The sequence below is a fragment of the Bos mutus genome, chromosome 5, assembly GCF_027580195.1.
Source record: "Bos mutus isolate GX-2022 chromosome 5, NWIPB_WYAK_1.1, whole genome shotgun sequence".
Lineage (NCBI taxonomy): Eukaryota > Metazoa > Chordata > Mammalia > Artiodactyla > Bovidae > Bos > Bos mutus.
The window spans coordinates 67,612,301-67,635,607 of NC_091621.1; the positions used below are offsets into that span (position 1 = coordinate 67,612,301).

General features: G+C 39.7%; 1 protein-coding gene across 1 annotated transcript in view; it reads right to left on the reverse strand.

Moving 5' to 3' along the window:
• The window catches only part of GLIPR1L1 (GLIPR1 like 1), a 42,074-nt gene extending 21,033 nt beyond the window's left edge, over nucleotides 1–21,041 (reverse strand). Inside the window, exons 1-3 of the mRNA XM_005909643.2 lie at nucleotides 20,865–21,041; nucleotides 3,800–4,045; nucleotides 498–598 (exon numbers count right to left, since the gene is read on the reverse strand). Of these exons, the coding sequence (XP_005909705.1) occupies nucleotides 498–598; nucleotides 3,800–4,045; nucleotides 20,865–21,041 (524 nt within the window). The remainder of the gene's footprint in view (nucleotides 1–497; nucleotides 599–3,799; nucleotides 4,046–20,864) is intronic.
• Between the last annotated feature and the right edge of the window lie 2,266 nt (nucleotides 21,042–23,307).

The following is a 23,307-nucleotide window of genomic DNA, read 5'->3' on the forward strand; positions in this document are numbered from 1 at the left end:
TTATTCCTTGTACAGATATGCTGAATTTGAGGTCCAGAATTTTATTTTTGGATACTCCCATTAGGCTTTTGTTTTATTTTATTTAGATATGCAATTTCCAGCAAGGCAGCCAAAATTTTATGGTACTCTTTTCTTAGAAGAATGTGCCTCTCACTCTCAATCATTTAAATCATTTACTCATTCAAGTTATATTAGCATCTGCCAACCTATTTTGTGTTCAGTATTTAAATATTACTGTGGCAATGTATTTTATAATATCTATTTTCTTACTTAAGAAATGATCTCCATCATTTCCTCTCTCAAGATTAAATCATTCATGATCAGCATAATTTTTCACACATTCTCTTTTATTTTATCTCTTTCTTTTGATTAGAATTATAGAGGGAGACTGTGCTTATGAAAAATATACTTGTGTCTTTCATATAGCATCATACTTTTGGAAACAATCATTTAACATATATTTCAACTTAAAATATTTTTAAAGCAAAATAACTTACGCAGGTGCATAGTTACATACAAGTAGTGCACTGTCAGGGCTCCCAAGATTTGGACAAACTGCAACTGCACAACCAACTTTATATGAATAGGCCCAAACTACCTATAAAGAAAGGAATTTTAAAATAAAATATGCAAAACGACTCTACACAATCAGCACATTATGGGAACAGGCGTAATTTTTGCCATGCTACAAAAAAATGAATATACTTAAATATTTATTGTCTGTTTTTTCCTTAATTTCTAAGATTCAATTTAATTTGTTAAAGCTGCATTCATGAGGCTAAGTAGGTTTTCCTCACTGACTGTTTTCATAAATCAAAGTGTCATGGCTCACTGATCCAGGATCGCCCAAAGCAGATGATCCTCCTTCTTATGCATTGTCAGAAGGTCAATGGTAGCCTAGCTGCTACATCATAATGCCTATGTTCATTCACTTCACCTCATCACATGATATGCATTTTATCATCTCACATCATCACAAGAGGAAGAAAGGTAAGTACAGTATAATAAGATATTTTGAAAGAAAGTGAGGTCATATTCAGGTAACCTTTATTAAAGGATATTATTATCATTGTTCTAGTTTATTAATAGTTATTGTTACTCTCTTGCATGCATGTGTGCTAAGTCACTTCAGTAGTGACTCTTTGGACTGCAGCCTGCCATGCGATTTCCCGGGCAAGAATCCTGGAGTTGGTTGCCATGCCCTCCTCCAGGGATCTTCCTGACCCAGAGATTGAACCCACATTTCTTACATCTCCTGCATTGGCAGGTGTGTTATCACTAGTGCCACCTGGGAAGCCCATTGTTAATCTCTTACTGTGCTTAATTTATACATTAAACTCCACCATAGGTATATATGTGTAGGAAAAACATAGTAGGGTTTGATACTATCTGAAGTTTCAGGCATTTACTGTGTCCTTTACAGATAAGTGGGAAGAACTATTGTATTGAATTCTGCTTCTTAGCAGGATACCTGACATTTGAGTCCATTATCTCAGTTTTCCCATCAGAAGCCAAACCACATTCTTTGCAAACATTGATCCTGAGAAGAATTTCTGCTCTTAAACAGCGTTCTGTTATTGGACAAAGAATGATTAGAAGGGAAGCAGGAAACTGCTAATTTCTCTGTTCTGTGCACCTCTGAGAAAAATGACTTGTTTTAAGACACTATATGTTCATTCAACTTGAGAAGATGAGTCAGTTTGGAGAATAAAGTTGGCTTTTTCTGTTGCCTATAGGGGCCTTTCTAAGAGTTCAGTGCCATGTCTAGGATTAGTTTAGCTAAAAAGTGACTTCCTCTTCTCATCAAAAACTCTCACCCAAAATTACCAAAAGAATTGGAAAATGATAGGAAATAATGTTTTTCAAGATACTGAACATCAGGCAACAATGAGTGATGCCCCTGAGAGTTGGAGGGAAAAGACGGCTCAGCTTATTGTACTGAGTGAGTTTCCAGGCTGTGGCTGGGGGTTAGGGTGGTGGAGAAGCCAGGAGAAGCTTGACTGAGTCACAGAGTTGAACGACAGAGCTGAGTGTCTGGGGAGACCAACAAGCAGGGGTCCAGGGGGGGTGAAAATCTTCTAGGGACACAACTGTGGAGGTCTGTAGGGGGTCCTCACCATCAGTTCATCAGAGCACTAATCACAGCACGCATGTGAAAAAACCACCCCTGGCCTGGAAAGGCATTGCCTATAAAAACTAGAGGGAGGGATGCAGAAGCTTACACAGGGCCAGCAATTGGAATAGTGGGCCAGTTCCCACTAGTAAGACTGGAAAATTTCATAATTTCTGGGGCCATCCAGTACAGTGTACAGAAGAAACCTGCCTCACTGATGAGAGAGAATTAGCTCAAGACTAACTACTACTTTAATTCTATCTAACATGTTTCAAAAGCAGAAACCAAAAGGGACAGACAAATTCCAAATAACTATATCCCAGAAGACCGTTAAGAATACTTCTAGGTATATAAATAAATCCAGCATTCAACATTTACAAACTTGGCAAGATTTACAAACTTGGGAATATACCCAGCATGAAAAGAAGCAGGAAAATTTAACCAATAATGAGGAAGGAAAGTCAGTCAACTGTGGGGAAACTTCAACTGGCCTTCTACATGGGCAACTGGGCTCTGGGAAGAGAAGAGTTAAAGATAGATGGACATAGTTTTAAAAGAATGACTACAATGGAATATTACTCATAAAACAGAGTGAATTTGAGTCAACTGTATATTAGCACATATATATGTAATCTAGAAACATGGTGCTGATGAGCCCATTTGCAGGGCAGCAATAGAGATGCAGACATACAGGACAGACTTGCGGACACAGCAGGAAAAGGAGAGGGTGGGACGGATTGAGAGAGCAGCACTGAAACATGCTGCTGCTGCTGCTAAGTTGCGTCAGTCGTGTCCGACTCTGTGCGACCCCATAGACAGCAGCCCACCAGGCTTCCCTGTTCCTGGGATTCTCCAGGCAAGAACACTGGAGTGGGTTGCCATTTCCTTCTCCAATACATGAAAGTGAAAAGGGAAAGTGAAGTCGCTCAGTCGTGTCCGACTCTTCGCGACCCCATGGACTGTAGCCCAGAAGGCTCCTCCGTCCATGGGATTTTCCAGGCAAGAATACTGGAGTAGGGTGCCATTGCCTTCTCCGAGCACTGAAACATATGCATTAGCATATGTAAAATAGTTAGTAGGAAGTTTTGCATAACACAGGGACCTCACCCCGGTGTACTGTGACAACACAGAGGACTGGGGTGGGGATTGGGGTGGGAGGGAGGATCAAGGGGAAGGCAATTATGCAGACTTATGGCTGATCTATGTTGCACAATGAGACCAACACAACACTGTAAAGCAATTATCCTCCAATTAAAAGATAAATTTTAAAAGTGGCTAACATTTTTCCAAATGTAATTTAAACTATAAACCTATACTGCCAAGAAGCTCAGTAAACTGCAGCACAAGAAACATGAAGAAAACTGAAAATTTTTGAATTTGCTTGAGACTTGTAATAAAGGAAAAAATTTAAGGCAGTCTGGGAAACCAAGACACATTACATACAGAGGAATAAATAAAAGAATTACAGTAGATTTCTTGTTGGAAACAGTGCAAGTGACATGATAATGGAGTAAGATTATTAAAGAAAAAAAACTTATTACATAAAATTCTATTCCCAGTAAAAATATCTTCCAAATGAAGGTAAATTTTCCAGATATTTAACAGAAACTCTAAAGAAAGTGCTAAAAATTTGTCTTATGATTAAAATATGCATATGTAAGAATTAATAAAATCTGAGATATTTACCTGTGTATAATGGCCACAAACTTGGGAACATGATCTTGTATTAAAATCATAAAATTTTCTTTCATCATACCACATATTAATAGCAAATTTTGCTGCAGATATGGTTAATGGACCAAGCCAGAGATTTTCTCCAGCATATTGAAACGTTGGATGGCATTTAAATGATTTTGATGAACAGGAATTGTGGATGAATTTGCACTTTTTTGCCCATGCTTCAGCAGTCTTAGCTAAAGCTTCATCCCAACTCTGAAAGATAAAAATAATTTACATTGAACTGTGTAGATTTGTCTGGGTTAAAGTTATTCTAATGACTATAATAAATTAATTTTTATGTAATTGTTTTTACTGAAACAGAGTTTTTAGTATTTATTATATTCACAATTATTTCTATTTGGTTCTGTTTCAGAAGCAATTATTTAGTACCCACTGTATGTCAGTTCATTTTTGTACTTGCACCTAGCAGATGGCCTGGTCCAGTGAGACACTCAAAAAATGCAACTGAATGTGATTTAAAGAAGTTGGAGTTCACAGTCTAGTAATTGAAGAAGGTTACACAGACATATCATAAGTAAACTATGAGAATACATAATTAAAAAGAGAAAAAGTCTCTTAGCACACTAAGAATAGAATTTCCTTAATTTGATCAAAAGTATCTACAAAAGAAAACCAAAATCCTACAATAAGCATTAATATATAGTGGTAAAATATTGAAAGCTTTCCCTTAAGATTGAGAATGAAATACAATGTCTCATTATTTCTGCTTAAAATTGTTCTGGGTTTAGGCAGTGTAATATAAAGGGGGAGATATAAATATATAAGACAAGATATAAAGTGTATAATGATTGAATTTTTGCATTATTTACAGATGGCATGCCTGGGTACATAGAAAATTCAAATGAATATAGAAGCAAACTTATAAGTAGTAAATTTATCAAAGTTGTCAGATACCAGGAGGAGGAATAGATACAAAATTGTATTTTCATATACATTCCAGAATCCAATAGCTTCAAAAATATCAAATATATATAATTAAATCTAATAAATAATATAAATAATTATCTACAAACTGAAAACTACAAAACATTGCTAAGAGAAATATTAATAGACAAATAAACGGAGAGATATTAAATATTCATGGGCTGGAAGATTCCATACATACTTAAAAAATATTGAATGTATTTCTAACGAAAATCTAAGTAGGTTTTTGAAGGGGTTGCAAAATGATTATAAATTATTTATGAATTCAAAGAACCTACAATAGTGAGTTCAGTTCAGTTCAGTTCAGTCGCTCAGTCGTGTCTGACTCTTTGCGACCCCATGGACTGCAGCACGCCAGGCCTCCCTGTCCATCACCAACTCCCAGAGTCTACCCAAACCCATGTCCATTGTGTTGGTGATGCCATCCAGCCATCTCATCCAATGTTGTCCCCTTCTCCTCCTGCCCTCAATCCTTCCCAGCATCAGAGTCTTTTCAAATAAGTCAGCTCTCCACATCAGGTGGCCAAAGTATTTGAGTTTCAGCTTCAACATCGGTCCTTCCAATGAACACCCAGGACTGATCTCCTTTAGGATGGACTGGTTGGATCTCCTTGCAGTCCAAGGGACTCTCAAGAGTCTTCTCCAACACCACAGTTCAAAAGCATCAATTCTTCAGTGCTCAGCTTTCTTTATAGTCCAACTCTCACATCCATACATGACTACTGGAAAACCATAGCCTTGACTAGATGGACCTTTGTTGGCAAAGTAATGTCTCTGCCTTTTAACATGCTCTCTAGGTTGGTCATAACTTTCCTTCCAAGGAGCAAACGTCTTTTAATTTCATGGCTGCAATCACAATCTGCAGTGATTTTGGAGCCCACAAAAAGAAAGTCAGCCACTGTTTCTGCTGTTTCTTCATCTATTTGTCATGAAGTGATAGGACCAGATGCCATGATCTTAGTATTCTGAATGTTGAGCTTTAAGCCAAATTTTTCACTCTTCTCTTTCAGTTTCATCAAGAGGCTTTTTAGTTCTTCTTCACTTTCTGTCATAACGGTGGTGTCATCTGCATATCTGAGGTTATTGATATTTTTCCTGGCAATCTTGATTCTAGCTTGTGCTTCCTCCAGCCCAGCATTTCTCATGATGTACTCTGCATATAAGTTAAATAAGCAGGGTGACAATTTATAGCCTTGACGTACTCCTTTTCCTATTTGGAACCAGTCTGTTGTTCCATGTCCAATTCTAACTGTTTCTTCCTGACCTACATATAGATTTCTCAAGAGGCAGGTCAGGTGGTCTGGTGTTCCCATCTCTTGAAGAATTTCCCACAGCTTATTGTGATCCACACAGTCAAAGGCTGTGGCATAGTGAATAAAGAAGAAATAGATGTTTTTCTGGTACTCTCTTGCTTTTTCAATGTTCCAGTGGATGTTGGCAATTTGATGTCTGGTTCCTCTACCCTTTCTAAATTCAGCTTGAACATCTGGAAATTCATGGTTCACGTACTGTTGAAGCCTGGCTTGGAGAATTTTGAGCATTACTGGCATGTGAGATGAATGCAATTGTGCAGTAGTTTGTGCATTCTTTGGCATTGCCTTTCTTACGGACTGGAATGAAAACTGACCTTTTGAAGATGGCGGAGGGATAGGATGGGGAGACCACTTCCCCCCCCACAAATTCATCTACAGATCATTTGAACGCTGAGCTAATTCCACAAAACAACCTCTGAACCCTGGCGGAGGACACAGGGCACCCAGAATGGCAGCCCATTTTATTTGAAAGCAGTAGGACAAAAAATAAAAATAGAGACAAATTAGGGATGGAGACCTGTTCCAGGGAGGGGTAGTGAAGGAGGAAATGTTTCCAAACACCAGGAAACCCTCTCACCAGTGGGTCTGTGGGGAGTTTTGGAATCTCAGACAGCAACATAACCGGGAGGGGAAAAAAAAAAAACACCTCACAGATTAGGTGCCTAACTGCAACTTCCAGCGGAGAAGTAGGCCAGATGCTTGCCAGCAAGTAGGCCAGTCTGCCACCAGCAAGCAGGGGCTGAACAGGGATGCATGGGCTGCATTGCTTACGGTAAGGACCGGGCCTGAATGCCCTGAGGAACATTTGAGGGAGCTAAGGGAGATAGCAACCCAAACTCTGGGATAGCCAGAGAGAGAGAGAAAAAAAAAGAGAGAAAAAGAGAGAGAACTTTCCCATGAAAAGCTCTAACCTAAGGCACTGCCGGCCCACTCACACAACAAAGGACTGAGCGAATACCAGGGGAAAGCTAGCTGGCTGTGGACCGGCCCATGCCCCGGCAGAGGCAGAGAGGCAGGCGGGCAACAGCCAGAGCTAGGGGGAGAGGGGCAATCTCAGCCCCAGAGACAGCATCCCCTACCAAACTGCGAGCAGGCTCCCGGTTGCTAACCAAGTCTTCCTGGGATCCTGGATGGTTGGAATCTGCCAGGTGGCTTGCAGCCAGAGATCAGCATCCCAGAAGAGACACACAGAACACCAGAGACGGCACTCCTGCTGCGCACCCAGGAAACCAAGCAGCTGGCACCGGGGAGGTGATAAGACGCACCACCCACCTGGGGAGAGTGGGCTCACCAAGCACCTGGTAGCCTGAGATGCTTGGACCTGGGAAGGGCATAAAACTCAGGTCCAACCGAGTTTGTGCTTTTGTGGAGTACCCAAGAACCTGAACCTGAGCAGTTTACACCTGAGAAGCGTACACAACCCAGGGCCCACTTGAGATAGTTCCCCTGCAGGGAAACCTGGAACCTGAGCAGTTTAGACCAGGAAAGCACACACGCCATGAGCAGGGGCAAATCTAGTGTGGCCCAGACTCTGTGAGCAGTCCCCACACATGCCAGTGATATTTGTTTGCAGTGTTCCTCCCTCCCCACAGCACAACTGAACAAGTGAGCCTAAATAAGTGACCACTTTCACCTCCTTGTGTCAGGGTGGAAATTAGACACTGAAGGGACTTGCAAACAGAGGAAGCCAAAATATAGAAGAGGGAACTGCTTTGGAAGGTGCAACAGATTAAAACACTGTAGTTAACACCGAATACCTAGGAAGGGGCCTATACACCTTGAGAAGAAGTATAAGCTGGAACAAGGAACTATCTGAAAATGAACTGAGCCCCCATAGCCCTCAACAGCTCTAGAGAAATAAAGTAAAATAGATATATATTGCTAGTAACATTTTTAATTTTTAAAATTTTTGTTTTATTTTTATGTTATTACTCCTTTAATTTTCATTTTTATAACCAACTACTACCTTGTAAAAAAAAGACCCTATTTTTAAAGCAAATTTCATATATATACTTTTATAATTTTTGTGATTTTGTTTCATTTTTTTAATATTGTATTTTTGAGAGTCTAATCTCTACTCTAGATTTTTTAAGCTTTGCTTTTTTGGTATTGGTTATCAATTTTGTACCTTTAAGAATCCAATCTTCGGTACCCATTTTTACTTAGGAGTGTGATTACTGGCTTGACTATCCTCTCCCCCTTTTGACTCTCCTTTTATCTGCCAGGTCATTTCTATCTCCTCCCTCTCCCTTCTCTACCCAACTCTGTGAATCTCTTTGGGAATTCTGGGATGTGAAGAACATTTAGGGAACTGACTACTGGCTAGATCTGTCTCTCTCCTTTTGATTCCCCCTCTTCTCCTCCAGGTCACCTCTATCTCCTTCCTCCCTCTTCTCTTCTTTGTGTAACTCTGTGAACCTCTCTGGGTGTTCCAGACTGTGGAGAGCACATAGGGAATTGATTACTGGAAAGATTGCTCTCTCCCCTTTTAATTCCTCCTCTTCTCCTCCTGGTCACCTCTATCTCCCTCCTCCCTCTTCTCTTCTCCATGTAACTCTGTGAACCTCTCCAGGTGTCCCTCACTGTGGAGAAACTTTTCATCATTAACCTAGATGTTTTATCATCAGTGCAGTATGGATGGAGAAGTCTTGAGGCTACTGTAAGAATAAGACTGAAAACCAGAGGCAGGAGGCTTAAATCCAAAACTTGAGTACTCCAGAAAACTCCTGACTCCAAGGAACATTAATCAAGAGTTCATCCAAAAGCCTCCATACCTATCCTGAAACCAAGCTCCACCCAAGAGCCAACAAGTTTCACAGCAAAAATACCAAGTTGATTCTCCAAATGCAGGAACATAACCCTAAGCATTAAAATACAGGCGGCCAAGTCACACTAAACCCACAGACACCTCAAAACTCACTACTGGACATTTCATTGCACTCCAGAGAGAAGAGATCTAGCTCCACCCACCAGAACACTGATGCAAGCTTCCCCAACCAGGAAACCTTGACAAGCCACTCGTCCAACGCCACCCACAGGGAGGAGCTTCCACAATAAAGAGGTACCACAAACTTCCAGTATAATGAAAATCCACCCAAAACACAGCAATATAAACAAGATGAAAAGGCAGAGAAATATTCAGCAGGTAAAACAACATGATAAATGCCCACCAAACCATACAATAGAGGAGGAGACAGGGAGTCTACCTGAAAAAGAATTCAGAACAATGATAGTAAAATTGATCCAAAATCTTGAAAACAAAATGGAGTTACAGATAAATAGTCTGGAGACAAGGATTGAGAAGATGAAAGAAATGTTTAACAAGGACCCAGAAGAAATAAAAAAGAGTCAATCAATAATGAATAATCCAATAACTGAGATCAAAATCACTCTGGAGGGAACCAACAGTAGAATAACTGAGGCAGAAGATAGGATAAGTGAGGTGGAAGATAGAATGGTAGAAATAAATTAAGCAGAGAGGGAAAAAGAATTAAAAGAAATGAGGACAACCTCAGGACCTCTAGGACAATGTCAAACGGCCCAATATTTGAATCGTAGGAGTCCCAGAAGAAGAAGGCAAAAAGAAAGGCCATGAGAAAATACTTGAGCAGATAATAGTTGAAAACTTCCCTAAAATGGGGAAGGAAATAGCCACCAAAGTCCAAGAAACCCAGAGAGTCTCAAATAGGTTAAACCCAAGGCGAAACACCCAAAGACACATATTAATCAAATTAACAAAGATCAAACACAAAGAACAAATATTAAAAGCGGCAAGAGATAAATAACACACAAGGGGATTCCCATAAGGATAACAGCTGATCTTTCAATAGAAACTCTTAAGGCCAGAAGCGAATGGCAGGACATAATTAAAGCGATGAAAGAAAAACCTCCAACCCAGATTACTGTACCCAGCAAGGATCTCATTCAAATATGAAGGAGAAATCAAAAACTTTACAGACAAGCAAAAGCTGAGAGAATTCTGCACCACCAAACCAGCTCTTCAACAAATGCTAAAGGATCTTCTCTAGACAGGAAACACAGAAAGGGTGTATAAACTTGAACCCAAAACAACAAAGTAAATGGCAACGGGATCATACTTATCAATAATTGCCTTAAAGGTAAATGGGTTGAATGCCCCAACAAAAAGACAAAGACTAGCTGAATGGATACAAAAACAAGACCCCTATATATGTTGTCTACAAGAGACTCACTACAAAACAAGGGACACATGCAGACTGAAAGTGAAGGGCTGGAAAAAGATATTTCAGGCAAATGTAGACCAAAAGAAAGCAGGAGTGGCAATACTCATATCAGATAAAATAGACTTTGAAATAAAGCCTGTGAAAAGAGACAAAGGACACTACATGATGATCAAAGGATCAGTCCAAGAAGAAGATATAACAATTATAAATATATATGCACCCAACATAGGAGCACCACAATATGTAAGGTAAATGCTAACAAGTATGAAAGGGGAAATTAACAGTAACACAACAATAGTGGGAGACTTTAATACCTCACTCACAACTATGGATAGATCAACTAAAGAGAAAATTAGCAAGAAAACACAAACTTTAAATGATACAATGGGCCAGTTATACCTAATTGATATCTATAGGCCATTTCACTCCAAAACAATGAATTTCACCTTTTTCTCAAGTGTACATGGAACCTTCTCCAAAATAGATCACATCCTGGGCCATAAATGTAGCCTTGGTAAATTTTAAAAAATTGAAATCATTCCAAGCATCTTTTCTGATCCCAAAGCAGTAAGATTAGATGTAAACTACAGGGAAAAAGAAAAAAAAAACTTAAAAATACAAACATATAGAGGCTAAACAACACGCTTCTGAATAACCAACAAATCACAGAAGAAATCAAAATATGCACAGAAACAATGAAAATGAAAACACAAAACCCCAAAACCTATGGGACTCAGTAAAAGCAGTGCTAAGGGGAAGGTTCATAGCAACATAAGCGTACCCCAAGAAACAAGACAAAAGTCAAATAAATAACCTAACTCTACCCCTAAAGCAAAAAAAAGAAGATATGAAGAACCCCAGGGTTAGTAGAAGGAAAGAAATAATTAAAAGTAGGGCAAAGATAAATGAAAGAAACAAAGGAGACCATAGCAAAAATCAACAAAGCTAAAAGCTGGTTCTTTGAGAAGATAAATAAAACAGACAAGCATTAGCCTGACTCATCAAGAAAAAAAAGGGAGAAGAATCAAATCAACAAAATTAGAAATGAAAATGGAGAAATCATAACAGACAACACAGAAATACAAAGGATCATAAGAGACTACTATCAGCAACTATATGCCAATAAAATGGACAACTTGGAAGAAATGGACAAATTCTTAGAAAAGTACAGCTTTCCAAAACTGAACCAAGAAGAAACAGAAAATCTTAACAGACCCATCACAAGCACGGAAATTGAAACTGTAATCAGAAATCTTCCAGCAAACAAAAGCCCAGGACCAGATGGCTTCACAGCTGAATTCTACCAAAAATGTAGAGAAGAGCTAACACCTATTCTACTCAAACTCTTCCAGAAAATTGCAGAGGAAGGTAAACTTCCAAACTCATTCTATGAGGCCACCATCACCCTGATACCAAAACCAGACAAAGATGCCACAAAAAAAAGAAATCTACAGGCCAATATCCCTGATGAACATGGATGCAAAAATCCTTAACAAAAATCTAGAAAACAGAATCCAACAAGATATTAAAAAGCTCATATTGTGACCAACTGGGCATTATCCCAGGGATGCAAGGTTTCTTCAATATTCACAAATCAATCAATGTGATACACCATATTAACAAATTGAAAGATAAAAACCATATGATTATCTCAATAGATGCAGAGAAAGCCTTTGACAAAATTCAACATCCATTTATGATAAAAACCCTTCAGAAGGTAGGAATAGAAAGAACATCTGTTCAGTTCAGTTCAGTCGCTCAGTTATGTCTGACTCTTTGCGATTCCATGAATCTCAGCATGCCAGGCCTCCCTGTCCATCACCAACTCCCGGAGTCCACCCAAACCCATGTCCATTGAGTCGGTGATGCCATCCAACCATCTCATCGTCTGTTGTCCCCTTCTCCTCCTGCCCTCAATCTTTCCCAGCATCGGGGTCTTTTCCATAGAGTCAGCTCTTCACATCAGGTAAGCCCACAGCAAACATTATACTCAATGGTGAAAAACTGAAAGCATTTCTCCTTAAATCAGGAATAAGACAAGGCTGCCCACTCTCACCACTACTATTCAACACTCTCACTGTTCGCAGATGACATGATCCTCTACATAGAAAATAAAATAAAAAGTAAAACTCTCACTGTTTGCAGATGACATGATCCTCTACACAGAAAACCCTAAAGACTCCACCAGAAGATTACCAGAGCTAATCAGTGACTATAGTAAAATTGCAGGATATAAAATAAACACATAGAAATCCCTTGCATTCCTGTAACTAACAATGAGAAAACAGAAAGAGAAATTAAGGAAGCAATTCCATTCACCATTGCAACAATAGAGTGCCTGATGAACTACGGAATGAGGTTCGTGACATTGTACAGGAGACAGGGATCAAGAACATCCCCATGGAAAAGAAATGCAAAAAAGCAAAATGGCTGTCTGGGGAGGCCTTACAAATAGCTGTGAAAAGAAGAGAAGTGAAAAGCAAAGGAGAAAAGGAAAGATATAAACATCTGAATGCAGAGTTCCAAAGAATAGCAAGAAGAGATAAGAAAGCCTTTCTCAGCGAACAGTGCAAAGAAATAGAGGAAAACAACAGAATGGGAAAGACTAGGGATCTCTTCAAGAAAATTAGAGATACCAAGGGAATATTTCATGCAAAGATGGGCTCGATAAAGGACAGAAATGGTATGGGCCTAACAGAAGTAGATGATATTAAGAAGAGGTGGCAAGAATACACAGAACTGTACAAAAAGATCTTCACGCCCCAGATAATCACGATGGTGTGATCACTGACCTAGAGCCAGACATCCTGGAATGTGAAGTCACGTGGGCCTTAGAAAGCATTACTACGAACAAAGCTAGTGGAGGTGATGGAATTCCAGTTGAGCTATTCCAAATCCTGAAAGATGATGCTCTGAAAGTGCTGCACTCAATATGCCAGCACATTTGGAAAACTCAGCAGTGGCCACAGGACTGGAAAAGGTCAGTTTTCATTCCAATCCCAAAGAAAGGCAATGCCAAAGAATGCTCAAACTACCGCACAATTGCACTCATCTCACACGCTAGTAAAGTAATGCTCAAAATTCTCCAAGCCAGGCTTCAGCAATATGTGAACTGTGAACTTCCTGATGTTCAAGCTGGTTTTAGAAAAGGCAGAGAAACCAGAGATCAAATTGCCAACATCCGCTGGATTATGGAAAAAGCAAGAGAGTTCCAGAAAAACATCTATTTCTGCTTTATTGACTATGCCAAAGCCTTTGACTGTGTGGATCACAATAAACTGTGGAAAATTCTGAAAGAGATGGGATTACCAGACCACCTGACCTGCCTCTTGAGAAATTTGTATGCAGGTCAGGAAGCAACGGTTCGAACTGGACATGGAACAACAAACTGGTTCCAAATAGGAAAAGGAGTACGTCAAGGCTGTATATTGTCATCCTGCTTATTTAACTTATATGAAAGTACATCATGAGAAACGCTGGGCTGGAAGAAGCACAAGCTGGAATCAAGATTGCTGAGAGAAATACCAATAACCTCAGATATGCAGATGACACCACCCTTATGGCAGAAAGTGAAGAGGAACTCAAAAGCCTCTTGATGAAAGTGAAAGAGGAGAGTGAAAAAGTTGGCTTAAAGCTCAACATTCAGAAAACGAAGATCATGGCATCTGGTCCCATCACTTCATGGGAAATAGATGGGGAAACAGTGGAAACAGTGTCAGACTTTATTTTTTTGGGCTCCAAAATCACTGCAGATGGTGACTGCAGCCATGAAATTAAAAGACGCTTACTCCTTGGAAGGAAAGTTATGACCAACCTAGATAGCATATTCAAAAGCAGAGACATTACTTTGCCAAGAAAAGTCCATCTAGTCAAGGCTATGGTTATTCCAGTGGTCATGTATGGATGTGAGAGTTGGACTGTGAAGAAGGCTGAGCGCTGAAGAATTGATGCTTTTGAACTGTGGTGTTGGAGAAGACTCTTGAGAGTCCCTTGGACTGCAAGGAGATCCAACCAGTCCATTCTGAAGGAGATCAGCCCTGGGATTTCTTTGGAAGGAATGATGCTAACGCTGAAACTCCAGTACTTTGGCCACCTCATGCGAAGAGTTGACTCATTGGAAAAGACTCTGATGCTGGGAGGGATTGGGGGCAGGAGGAGAAGGGGATGACAGAGGATGAGATGGCTGGATGGCATCACTGACTCAATGGATGTGGGAGTTCACCCAGATGGACAGGGAGGCCTGGCATCCTGCAATTCATGGGGTCACAGAGAGTTGGACACGACTGAGCGACTGAACTGACTGAAAGAAACAAAAGACCTATATATAGAAAACTATAAAACACTGATGAAAGAAATTAAGGACACAAATAGATGGAGAAATATACCATGTTTATAGATCAGAAGAATCAATATAGTGAAAACGAGTATGTATCCAAAGCAATCTATAGATTCAATGCAATTCCTATCAAGCTACCACTGGTATTTTTCAGAGAACTAGAACAAATAATTTCACAATTTTTATGGAAATACAAAAAACCTCAAATAGCCAAAGCAATATTGAGAAAGAAGAATGGAACTGGGGGAATCAACTTGCCTGACTTCAGACGAAACTACAAAGCTACAGTCATCAAGACAGTATGGCACTGGCACAAAGACAGAAGTATAGATCAATGGAACAAAATAGAAAGCCCAGAGATAAATCCACACACCTAGGGACACCCTATCTTTGACAAAGGAGGCAAGAATATACAATGAAGAAAAGACAATGTCTTTAACAAGTCGTGCTGGGAAAACTGGTCAACGACTTATAAAACAAACTAGGACACTTTCTAACACCATACATAAAAATAAACTCAAAATGGATTAAAGATTTAAATGGAAGACCAGAAACTAAAAACTCCTAGAGGAAAATATAGGCAAAACACTCTCTGACATAAATTATAGCAGGATCCTCTATGACCCACCTCCCAGAGTAATGGAAATAAAAGCAAAAATAAACAAATGGGACCTAATTAAACTTAAAAGCTTTTGCACAATGAAAGAAACTATAAGCAAGGTGAAAAGACAGCCTTCAGAAAAAGAGAAAGTAATAGCAAATGAAGCAAATGACAAAGAGTTAATCTCAAAAGTATACAAGCAGCTCATGCAGCTCAATTCCAGAAAAATAAATGACTCAATCCAAAAATGGGCCAAAGAACTGAACAGACATTTCTCCAAAGAAGACATGCAGATGGCTAACAAACACATGAAAAGATGCTCAACGTTACTCATTATCAGAGAAATGCAAATCAAAACCACAATGAGGTACCATCTTAAGCCTGTCAGAACGGCTGCTATCAAAAATATACAAACAATGAACGCTGGAGAGGGTGAGGAGAAAGGGGAACCCTCTTACATTGTTGGTGGAAATGCAAACTAGTACAGCCACTATGGAGAACAGTGTGGAGATTCCTTAAAAAAATGGAAATAGAACTGCCATATGACCCAGCAATCCCACTGCTGGGTATACACACTGAGCAAACCAGAGTTGAAAGAGACACGTGTACCCCAATGTTCATCGCAGCACTGTTTACAATAGCCAGGACATGGAAGCAACCTAGATGTCCATCAGCAGAAGAATGGATAAGAAAGCTGTGGTACATACACACAATGGAATACTACTCAACCATTAAAAAGAATGCACTTGAAGCAGTTCTAATGAGGTGGATGAAACTGGAGCCTTGTATACAGAATGAAGTAAGTCAGAAAGAAAAACCCCAATACAGTATACTAATGCATATATATAGAATTTAGAAAGAGGGTAATGATGACCCTATATGCAAGGTATCAAAAGAGACACAGATGTAAGGAACAGTCTTTCAGGCTTTGTGGGAGAAGGCATGGCCGGGATGATTTGAGAGAATAGCATTGAAAAGTGTATATTATCTTATGTGAAACAGATCGCCAGCCCAGGTTCAATGCATGAGACAGGGTGCTCAGGGCTGTTGCACTGGGATGACCCTGAGGGATGGGATGGGGAGGGCAGTGGGAGTGGGGTTCAGGATGGGGAACAAATTTACACCCATGGCTGATTCCTGTCAATGTATGGCAAAAACCACTACAATATTGTAAACTAATTTGCCTTCAACTAAAATAAATAAATTAAAAAAAATAGAAAACTGACTTTTTCCAGTCCTGTGGCGACTGCTGAGTTTTTCAAATTTGCTAGCATATTGAGTGCAGCACTTTCACAGCATCATCTTTTAGGATTTGAAATAGCTCAACTGGAATTCCATCACCTCCGCTAGCTTTGTTCATAGTGATGCTTCCTAAGGCCCATGTGACTTCATATTCCAGGATGTCTGGCTTAGGTGAGTGATCACACCATTGTGATTATCTGTGTTGTGAAGATCTTTTTCATATAGTTCTATGTATTGCCATCTCTTCTTAATATCTTAATATCACTTGGCATAACGTCCTGCAGATTCTTCCATGCTGTCACAATTGGCATGATTTTCTTCTTAGTTTTTTTTAAGGCTGAATAATATTCCATTCTTTGTGTATATAGGCTTCGCTAATAGCTCAGTTGGGAAAGAACCTGCCTGCAATGCAGGAGACCTTGGTTTGATTCCTGGGTTGGGAAGATCTGCTGGAGAAGGGATAGGCTACCCACTCCAGCATTCTTAGGCTTCCTGGTGCCTCAGCTGGTAAAAAATACACCAGAAATGCGGATTTTTCTTTATCCAGTCATTTGTTGATGAACTCTTTGTTGTGTCCATCTCTTTGTGACCCCATGAACTGCAACATGCCAGGCTTCTCTGTCCTTCACCATCTCCCAGAGCTTGCTCAACTCATGTCCACTGAGTCAGGAATGCCATCCAACCATCTTGCATCACGTGGCCAAAGTGTTGGAGCTTCAGCTTTAGCATCAGCCCTTCCAATGAATATTCAGGACTGATTTCCTTTAAGATTGACTGGTTTAATCTCCTTTCTGTCAAGGAGACTCTCAAGAGTCTTCTCCAGAATCACAGGTCAAAAGCATCAATTCTTTGGCTCTCAGTCTTCTTTATGGTCCAACTCTCACATCCATACATGACTACTGGAAAAACCATAGCTTTGAATAGACTGACCTTTGTCAGCAAAGTAATGTTTCTGCTTTTTAATGTGCTGTGTAGATTTGTCATAGCTTTTCTTCCAAGGAGCTGCTGCTGCTGCTAAGTCACTTCAGTTGTGTCCGACTCTGTGTGACCCCATAGACGGCAGCTCACTAGGCTCCTCTGTCCCTGGGATTCTCCAGGCAAGAATACTGGAGTGGGTTGCCATTTCCTTCTCCAATGCATGAAAGTGAAAAGTGAAAGTATAGTCGCTCAGTCATGCAGGACTCTTAGTGACCCCATGGACTGCAGCCCACCAGGCTCCTCTGTCCATGGCTGCAGTCACCATCTGCAGTGATATTGGAGCCCAGAAAAATAAAGTCTGTCACTGTTTTCATTGTTTCCCCATGTATTTGCCATGAAGTGATGGGACTGGATGCCATGATCTTAGTTTTCTGAATGTTGAGCTTTAAGCCAACTTTTTCACTCTCTTCTTTCACTTTCATCAAGAGGCTCTTGGGTTGTTTCTATATCTTGGGTTGTTTCTATATCTTGGTTATTGTGAATCAATGAATATGGACATGCAGCTATCTCTTCAAGATCGTGACTTTTTTTTTTTTTTTCGATTTTTTGGGGGAAGAAACCCAGAAGTTGGATTTTGGACCATATGGTAGTTTTATTTTTAATTTCTTGAGGAACCTCCATACTTATCTCCATAGCTGCAGCACAATTTTAAATTCCCATGAACAGGGTACTGTGATTCAAATTGTTTTACAACCTCACCAAAACATACCGTAAAATTTATTTGTGTTATTATTAATTATCAGCATAACAAATGTTTGTAGGTAAGAAGAACAACAATCTGAATATAAAAGCCATTAATTCAACAAAAAATAGGGATGAAAAGATAGCAAAAGGATGCTAAATCTATTTATAATAGCAAGAGCATCAGTAGATATCCTCTTATTCTTCACACTAGTAAAGCAATTATCAGATGAATGACTTTGGGAGCTCTTGTTCTAATGCCTGTCAGTGAGCTAACTGAGTTTGGGGGAACCCCTTTGCCCAGAGAGACAGGCTGAATCCTAATTCATTTTCTCTACAACCTGTGTGAGTATGAAATTAAACGTTTTGTTTCACTAAGCCACTGAGATTTCAGGGTTTATTTCGTACCAAAGCCCAGCCTAGCCTCTTATAAAACTTACTGCTGGAAGTGGGGTGCAGCCATTATAAAAATCCAAATTCATACCACTTGAGACCTAGGTAGGAGGGATCCCTGCTCTTGGTCCAAACTTAATAGGACATTGCATATTACACACACACACACACACACACACACTTTTCCTCATTTTAACCATAGCACAGGTTTAATGTGACCCACAACACTGAATATCTGCCTCTTTTGCCACATGTTTTAAAGCAAAAGGCTTCTGTATCTGAATGGTAAAAGGCTTGTGAATATTGTTGCTGATGACACTAGAGACAGACACCACTTCAGAGTCCAAGAAAGAGTTAAACCATGGAAGTGCTTAGGTTAAAAGATTAACTTGTCAAATCTTTCATTTCAGCATGAAAGCAGTAAATCCATGAATAATATAATATTGCTTGGAAGTACTACTGAAGATCTGTTTCATCACTTCTCCATATTCCCTGATTTCAGTTATAAAGGAGATATTTTGCAATGGTAACAAATTTCTATTACTGTTGAGTAGGGATATGTGTAGTTCTTTTTGTCACCTAAGAATGACATCAGTTCTTCACATTGGCCACTAGATGGGCATAAGCACCAGAATGGTAAATAATCTTGTATTTATAAAAATATTTAAGAAGACAATTAAATTTCCAAAAACATTAAAAAATATTTAAAATACTTAAAATTGAAGACCATTTATTATAACTTTAACCCAAACCCTACATATTATATCTATAAAATTATAATTTTAATAGAAAGTTTTGATGATTTCAGAAGAAATGAAAATTTACTTAATAACATCAATGAAAATGAGCAAAATTATTCTGACCAAATCCAAATCTGAGCAGATTAGATGAAATCTCTGAAACCACATATTCTTTACTAAATGAAAATTTAACTACTGAGCCACCAATGACATGTGGGCTTCCGTTTTTATACTTCTTCTAGGTCACAAATGTTAGTGGTGAGTTTGCCTGAACTATGTTGGCAACTACAGTTAGTTGGCAAGCAGTGAGACTATTAATGGCAGGGGAATGATGGCAATCCATGTGATTCAGAAACAAAATATCTGAAAAAAATGTGATCTATTATTCAGGAGGCAGATCATAAGTTGAAGCTGACGCTGAGGTCAGTAAACTGAACATTGATAGTATTTGGCGGTTGTTCTGTAGGTTCAACAAGTTATCAGAAAACACTGGCAAGTTTGGAAGAAGAAAGAGAGAGTCAGGAAATGTGGGGCTTTTGAGGAATGGAAAAGAAACTGCTTCTATATAGTATATATAATAAGATTTTAAAAAGACTTTGAGAGACCAATTCTGTAAAACTTTCATATGATTAAAAAGCCTCAGGGCAAAAAGCAGTCTATGACTCCCAGGAAATCCTCTTAAGTTTTTAAAAATTGCCTTAGCAAATGGAACAGGTTCAGACTGTAGCAATTTCCCCAAAATTCATGTTTCAAGGATACTGCCATTAAGATGAAAAATAAAAGCACCAGGGTGAGAAACCAAAGAAAGATTCAAAAACTTCTCCAAGCTGCACTTTAAGCATGAGTATTGGTACTTGGAACTGATTGGAGGAATAAGGCCAAAAGACCTTCAGAGTTCTGGAGACAGATGTATTCCCAAAGATATTGTGAACCTGTTATGAAAAAGCAAACGAATGCAAGGTATCTTAAATGACACTCAGACCTTACTGTGGGCAGAAAGCAGTCTGAGAAGGCTATATAGCCCTCAAAAGAGCAGAATTCCCAAAGTCCACTTCAGATTGGTTCAAGGAGAATGATGGATAAGGAAGGATATTTTCAAAGAAGATAGAGACCACAGAAAACAATGGGCAAGGGAACTCCTACCACCTCTAATCAAATAACTTTTCTGGCTTCCTGTATAGCAGATCTTCTAACACCTGCTCTAAAGATTTCAGAATTGCTCTGAACCAGTGTTTGCTGTGTGGTTCCCACTTGTTCGTTTTCTGAATGGATAAATGTTAGCTATAGTCTGGTCTATGTGTTATCATTGCATACTGTTTATGTGCGGGACAGACAGTCACTAGGCCAAGAGTATCCACAACGATCCACCACCCGCCTTGGCCCCACCAAACCTGCGTAAAAGGGAACTAAGTCTAGGCAAGCGACAGCTTCAAGTTTCCTTTCTCATGCACCTTGGAAGAGACAGGTCGGTCAAGGCGTAATTTTTAGATGCATGCTGAAAGTTCCAGATTGAGTTCATACAAATGAGTCCATGAAACTCATTGCCCAGATACCTTAGGATGAACCAGAGAAGAAAGATCCTAGCCTAGATTCTTCCTCACCATGTATTTCATGTCGGCTGCTGGGGGCGAGACGTTGGTCCGCGCTTCATTGTGCAATCTGAGGCACTCCTCTATAAACCTATCATTCGTGATGGAGGGAGCTTTGGGTGGCGATTTACTGGCTACCAGACAGAGACCTAAGGTCCACAAATAGCTCAGTTTCTTCCTGAGAATCATGGTGCGACTCAGAAAACGCTCTGCTTCGCAGACTCCTAACGGCTCAGTCTCTCCGACTTTCCCAGCCCCTGGCTTCCGGCCTCTTCCGCCGGCTCTGACTTCCGGCGAGGGCTTGAGACCGGTGTGCGCAAGCGCGCAATAGGGGGCTCCACGCAGAGGGGCGCGACAGACGGCCAGTTCGCCTGTACAGAAAGTCCTAGGCTGCAGGATAAAGCCTTGAGTCGCTTTGTGGTGCAGTTTTACCCATTCAAGCACCCATTCAAGGTGCTTTCTGGGGATCCAATCCGGAATCACTGCAGAGGGGGCCTGGATTGTAAACCAGATTGCAACACGCAGGCAACACATCTATGGAAAGGGGCAACTTGTATAGGATGCCGACAGTGGACCGGGCCTGTGCAAGCAAGGCCCTGTAGAGTGGTCGATTCACAGATTCAGCGTCGGTATGGCTTTAAAAAAGTTCATTGTTTGGAATAAACTTCAGCATTTTATTCTGCGTTTCCTTAGAGACTGGCAACAAAACTCGAATAGGCATTTTAAATACTTGATGACATACAGATCCTAATTACCATGTCAAACACTTAATTATTTAATAATTTGCTTCTGTTTTCTCAGCTGAAGAGACTGACTGCCTCAAACGATGAACATAGACATGTGGAACAGTGGACAAAATCGTTCCTTTTTTATACGTAAATGTGGAACAGAGCTACCGTTTAGAGGCTAGCAAACTTAAGTTAAAGGACTGCTTTGGTTGGGATGCTGAAGACTAGGACAGAATACAACTGATTGCTTATTTTATCTACGTTGTAATAGGAATCAACTTCATTTGGCATAGTGTTTTAAATCCATTATATGTCATACTGTTATTCAATAAGGAACCAGCATTTTATACCGTGGCCTTAGATGATATTTAACAATATTTCTGTGTTTCAAACAAGTGTCTTTATTTGATTATTTGAGGTTGTTTATAATGCCATTTAATTCAAGTGAACACATATATTTACATTTACTGATATTGTAGTCAGTTGACTTTGCCACTGAAAGAAAAAAATTGATACAACTAGTTATTTGTTAAAATAGAAAGCAGAAAATTAAATTATAAAATAGGGGAAAAGAAAGGATTCTAATGAAAATTTAACAGAGCAATAGGTGGGTTTTTAAGCTTTTTTTTTTTTTGGTTATTGATTACATTACATTTGTGGTCAGAGAATATGAACTATGTGATATAAAGCCTTTGCTGTTGGAACACAGATGAAAAAATAGATAAAGAGAATAACGAGTCAAGAAGTATCCGCATATACGTCCCAGAACTTGTGTATAACAGAGGTGGCATTTCTGATGAGTTTCGTGATAAGGACTTAAAAAATTTCTCATATAATTACTCATCCCAGGTGGTGCCCGTGGTAAAGAAACTGCCTGCCAATGCAGGAGACATAAGAGACACAGGTTCAATCCCTGGGTCAGGAAGATCCCCTGGAGGAGGAAATGGTAACCTACTCCAGTGTTCTTGCCTGGAGAATTCCATGGACAGAGGAGCCTGGTAGGCTACAATCTATAGGATCCATAGGGTTGCAAAGAGTTGGACATGACTGAAGCGACTTGTTATGCAGTGTGTGTATATTGAAAAATATAAGACTTAATCTCTTCCTTACACAAAAACAAATTCCATATTAAGCCTTAAATGTGAGAAAAACCTCTACAGGAAATAAGAGAGTATTTCTGAATATTTCTAGAATCTTATATCATGCCTCTGTGTATATTTATCTTCATATTCAAACACTTAAATAATATTCTTAACACAGCATCCAGAGTGATTCTGTTAAATGTAAATCAGATTATGTCACCCCACTGCCCAAAACCTTCCACTTTATGACTCCCATGGCACTCAAAGCAAAATCCCAAGTCCTTACATTAACCATCAAGATCCTGAACAATGCATCCCAACTCTGATCTCATCTCCTACTTCTCTCCCCTTCGCTGTCTCTATTTCACACAGTTTGGCTCCTTTGTTGTTTCTGGAAAAAGCTAAGATGCTCCTGTACCGGGGCATTTGCTCTTGTTTCTTTTGCCTAAATTCTTTCCCCAGAAAGTTACATGACTCGTTTATAACCTCTATTAAATATTTGCTCAAAGAAAGTGAAAGTGAAGTCGCTCAGTTACGTCCGACATTTTACGACTCCTTGGGCTATAGCCTACCAGGCTCCTCAGTCCATGGAATTTTCCAGGCAAGAGTACTGGAGTGGGTTGCCATTTCCTTCTCCAGGGGATC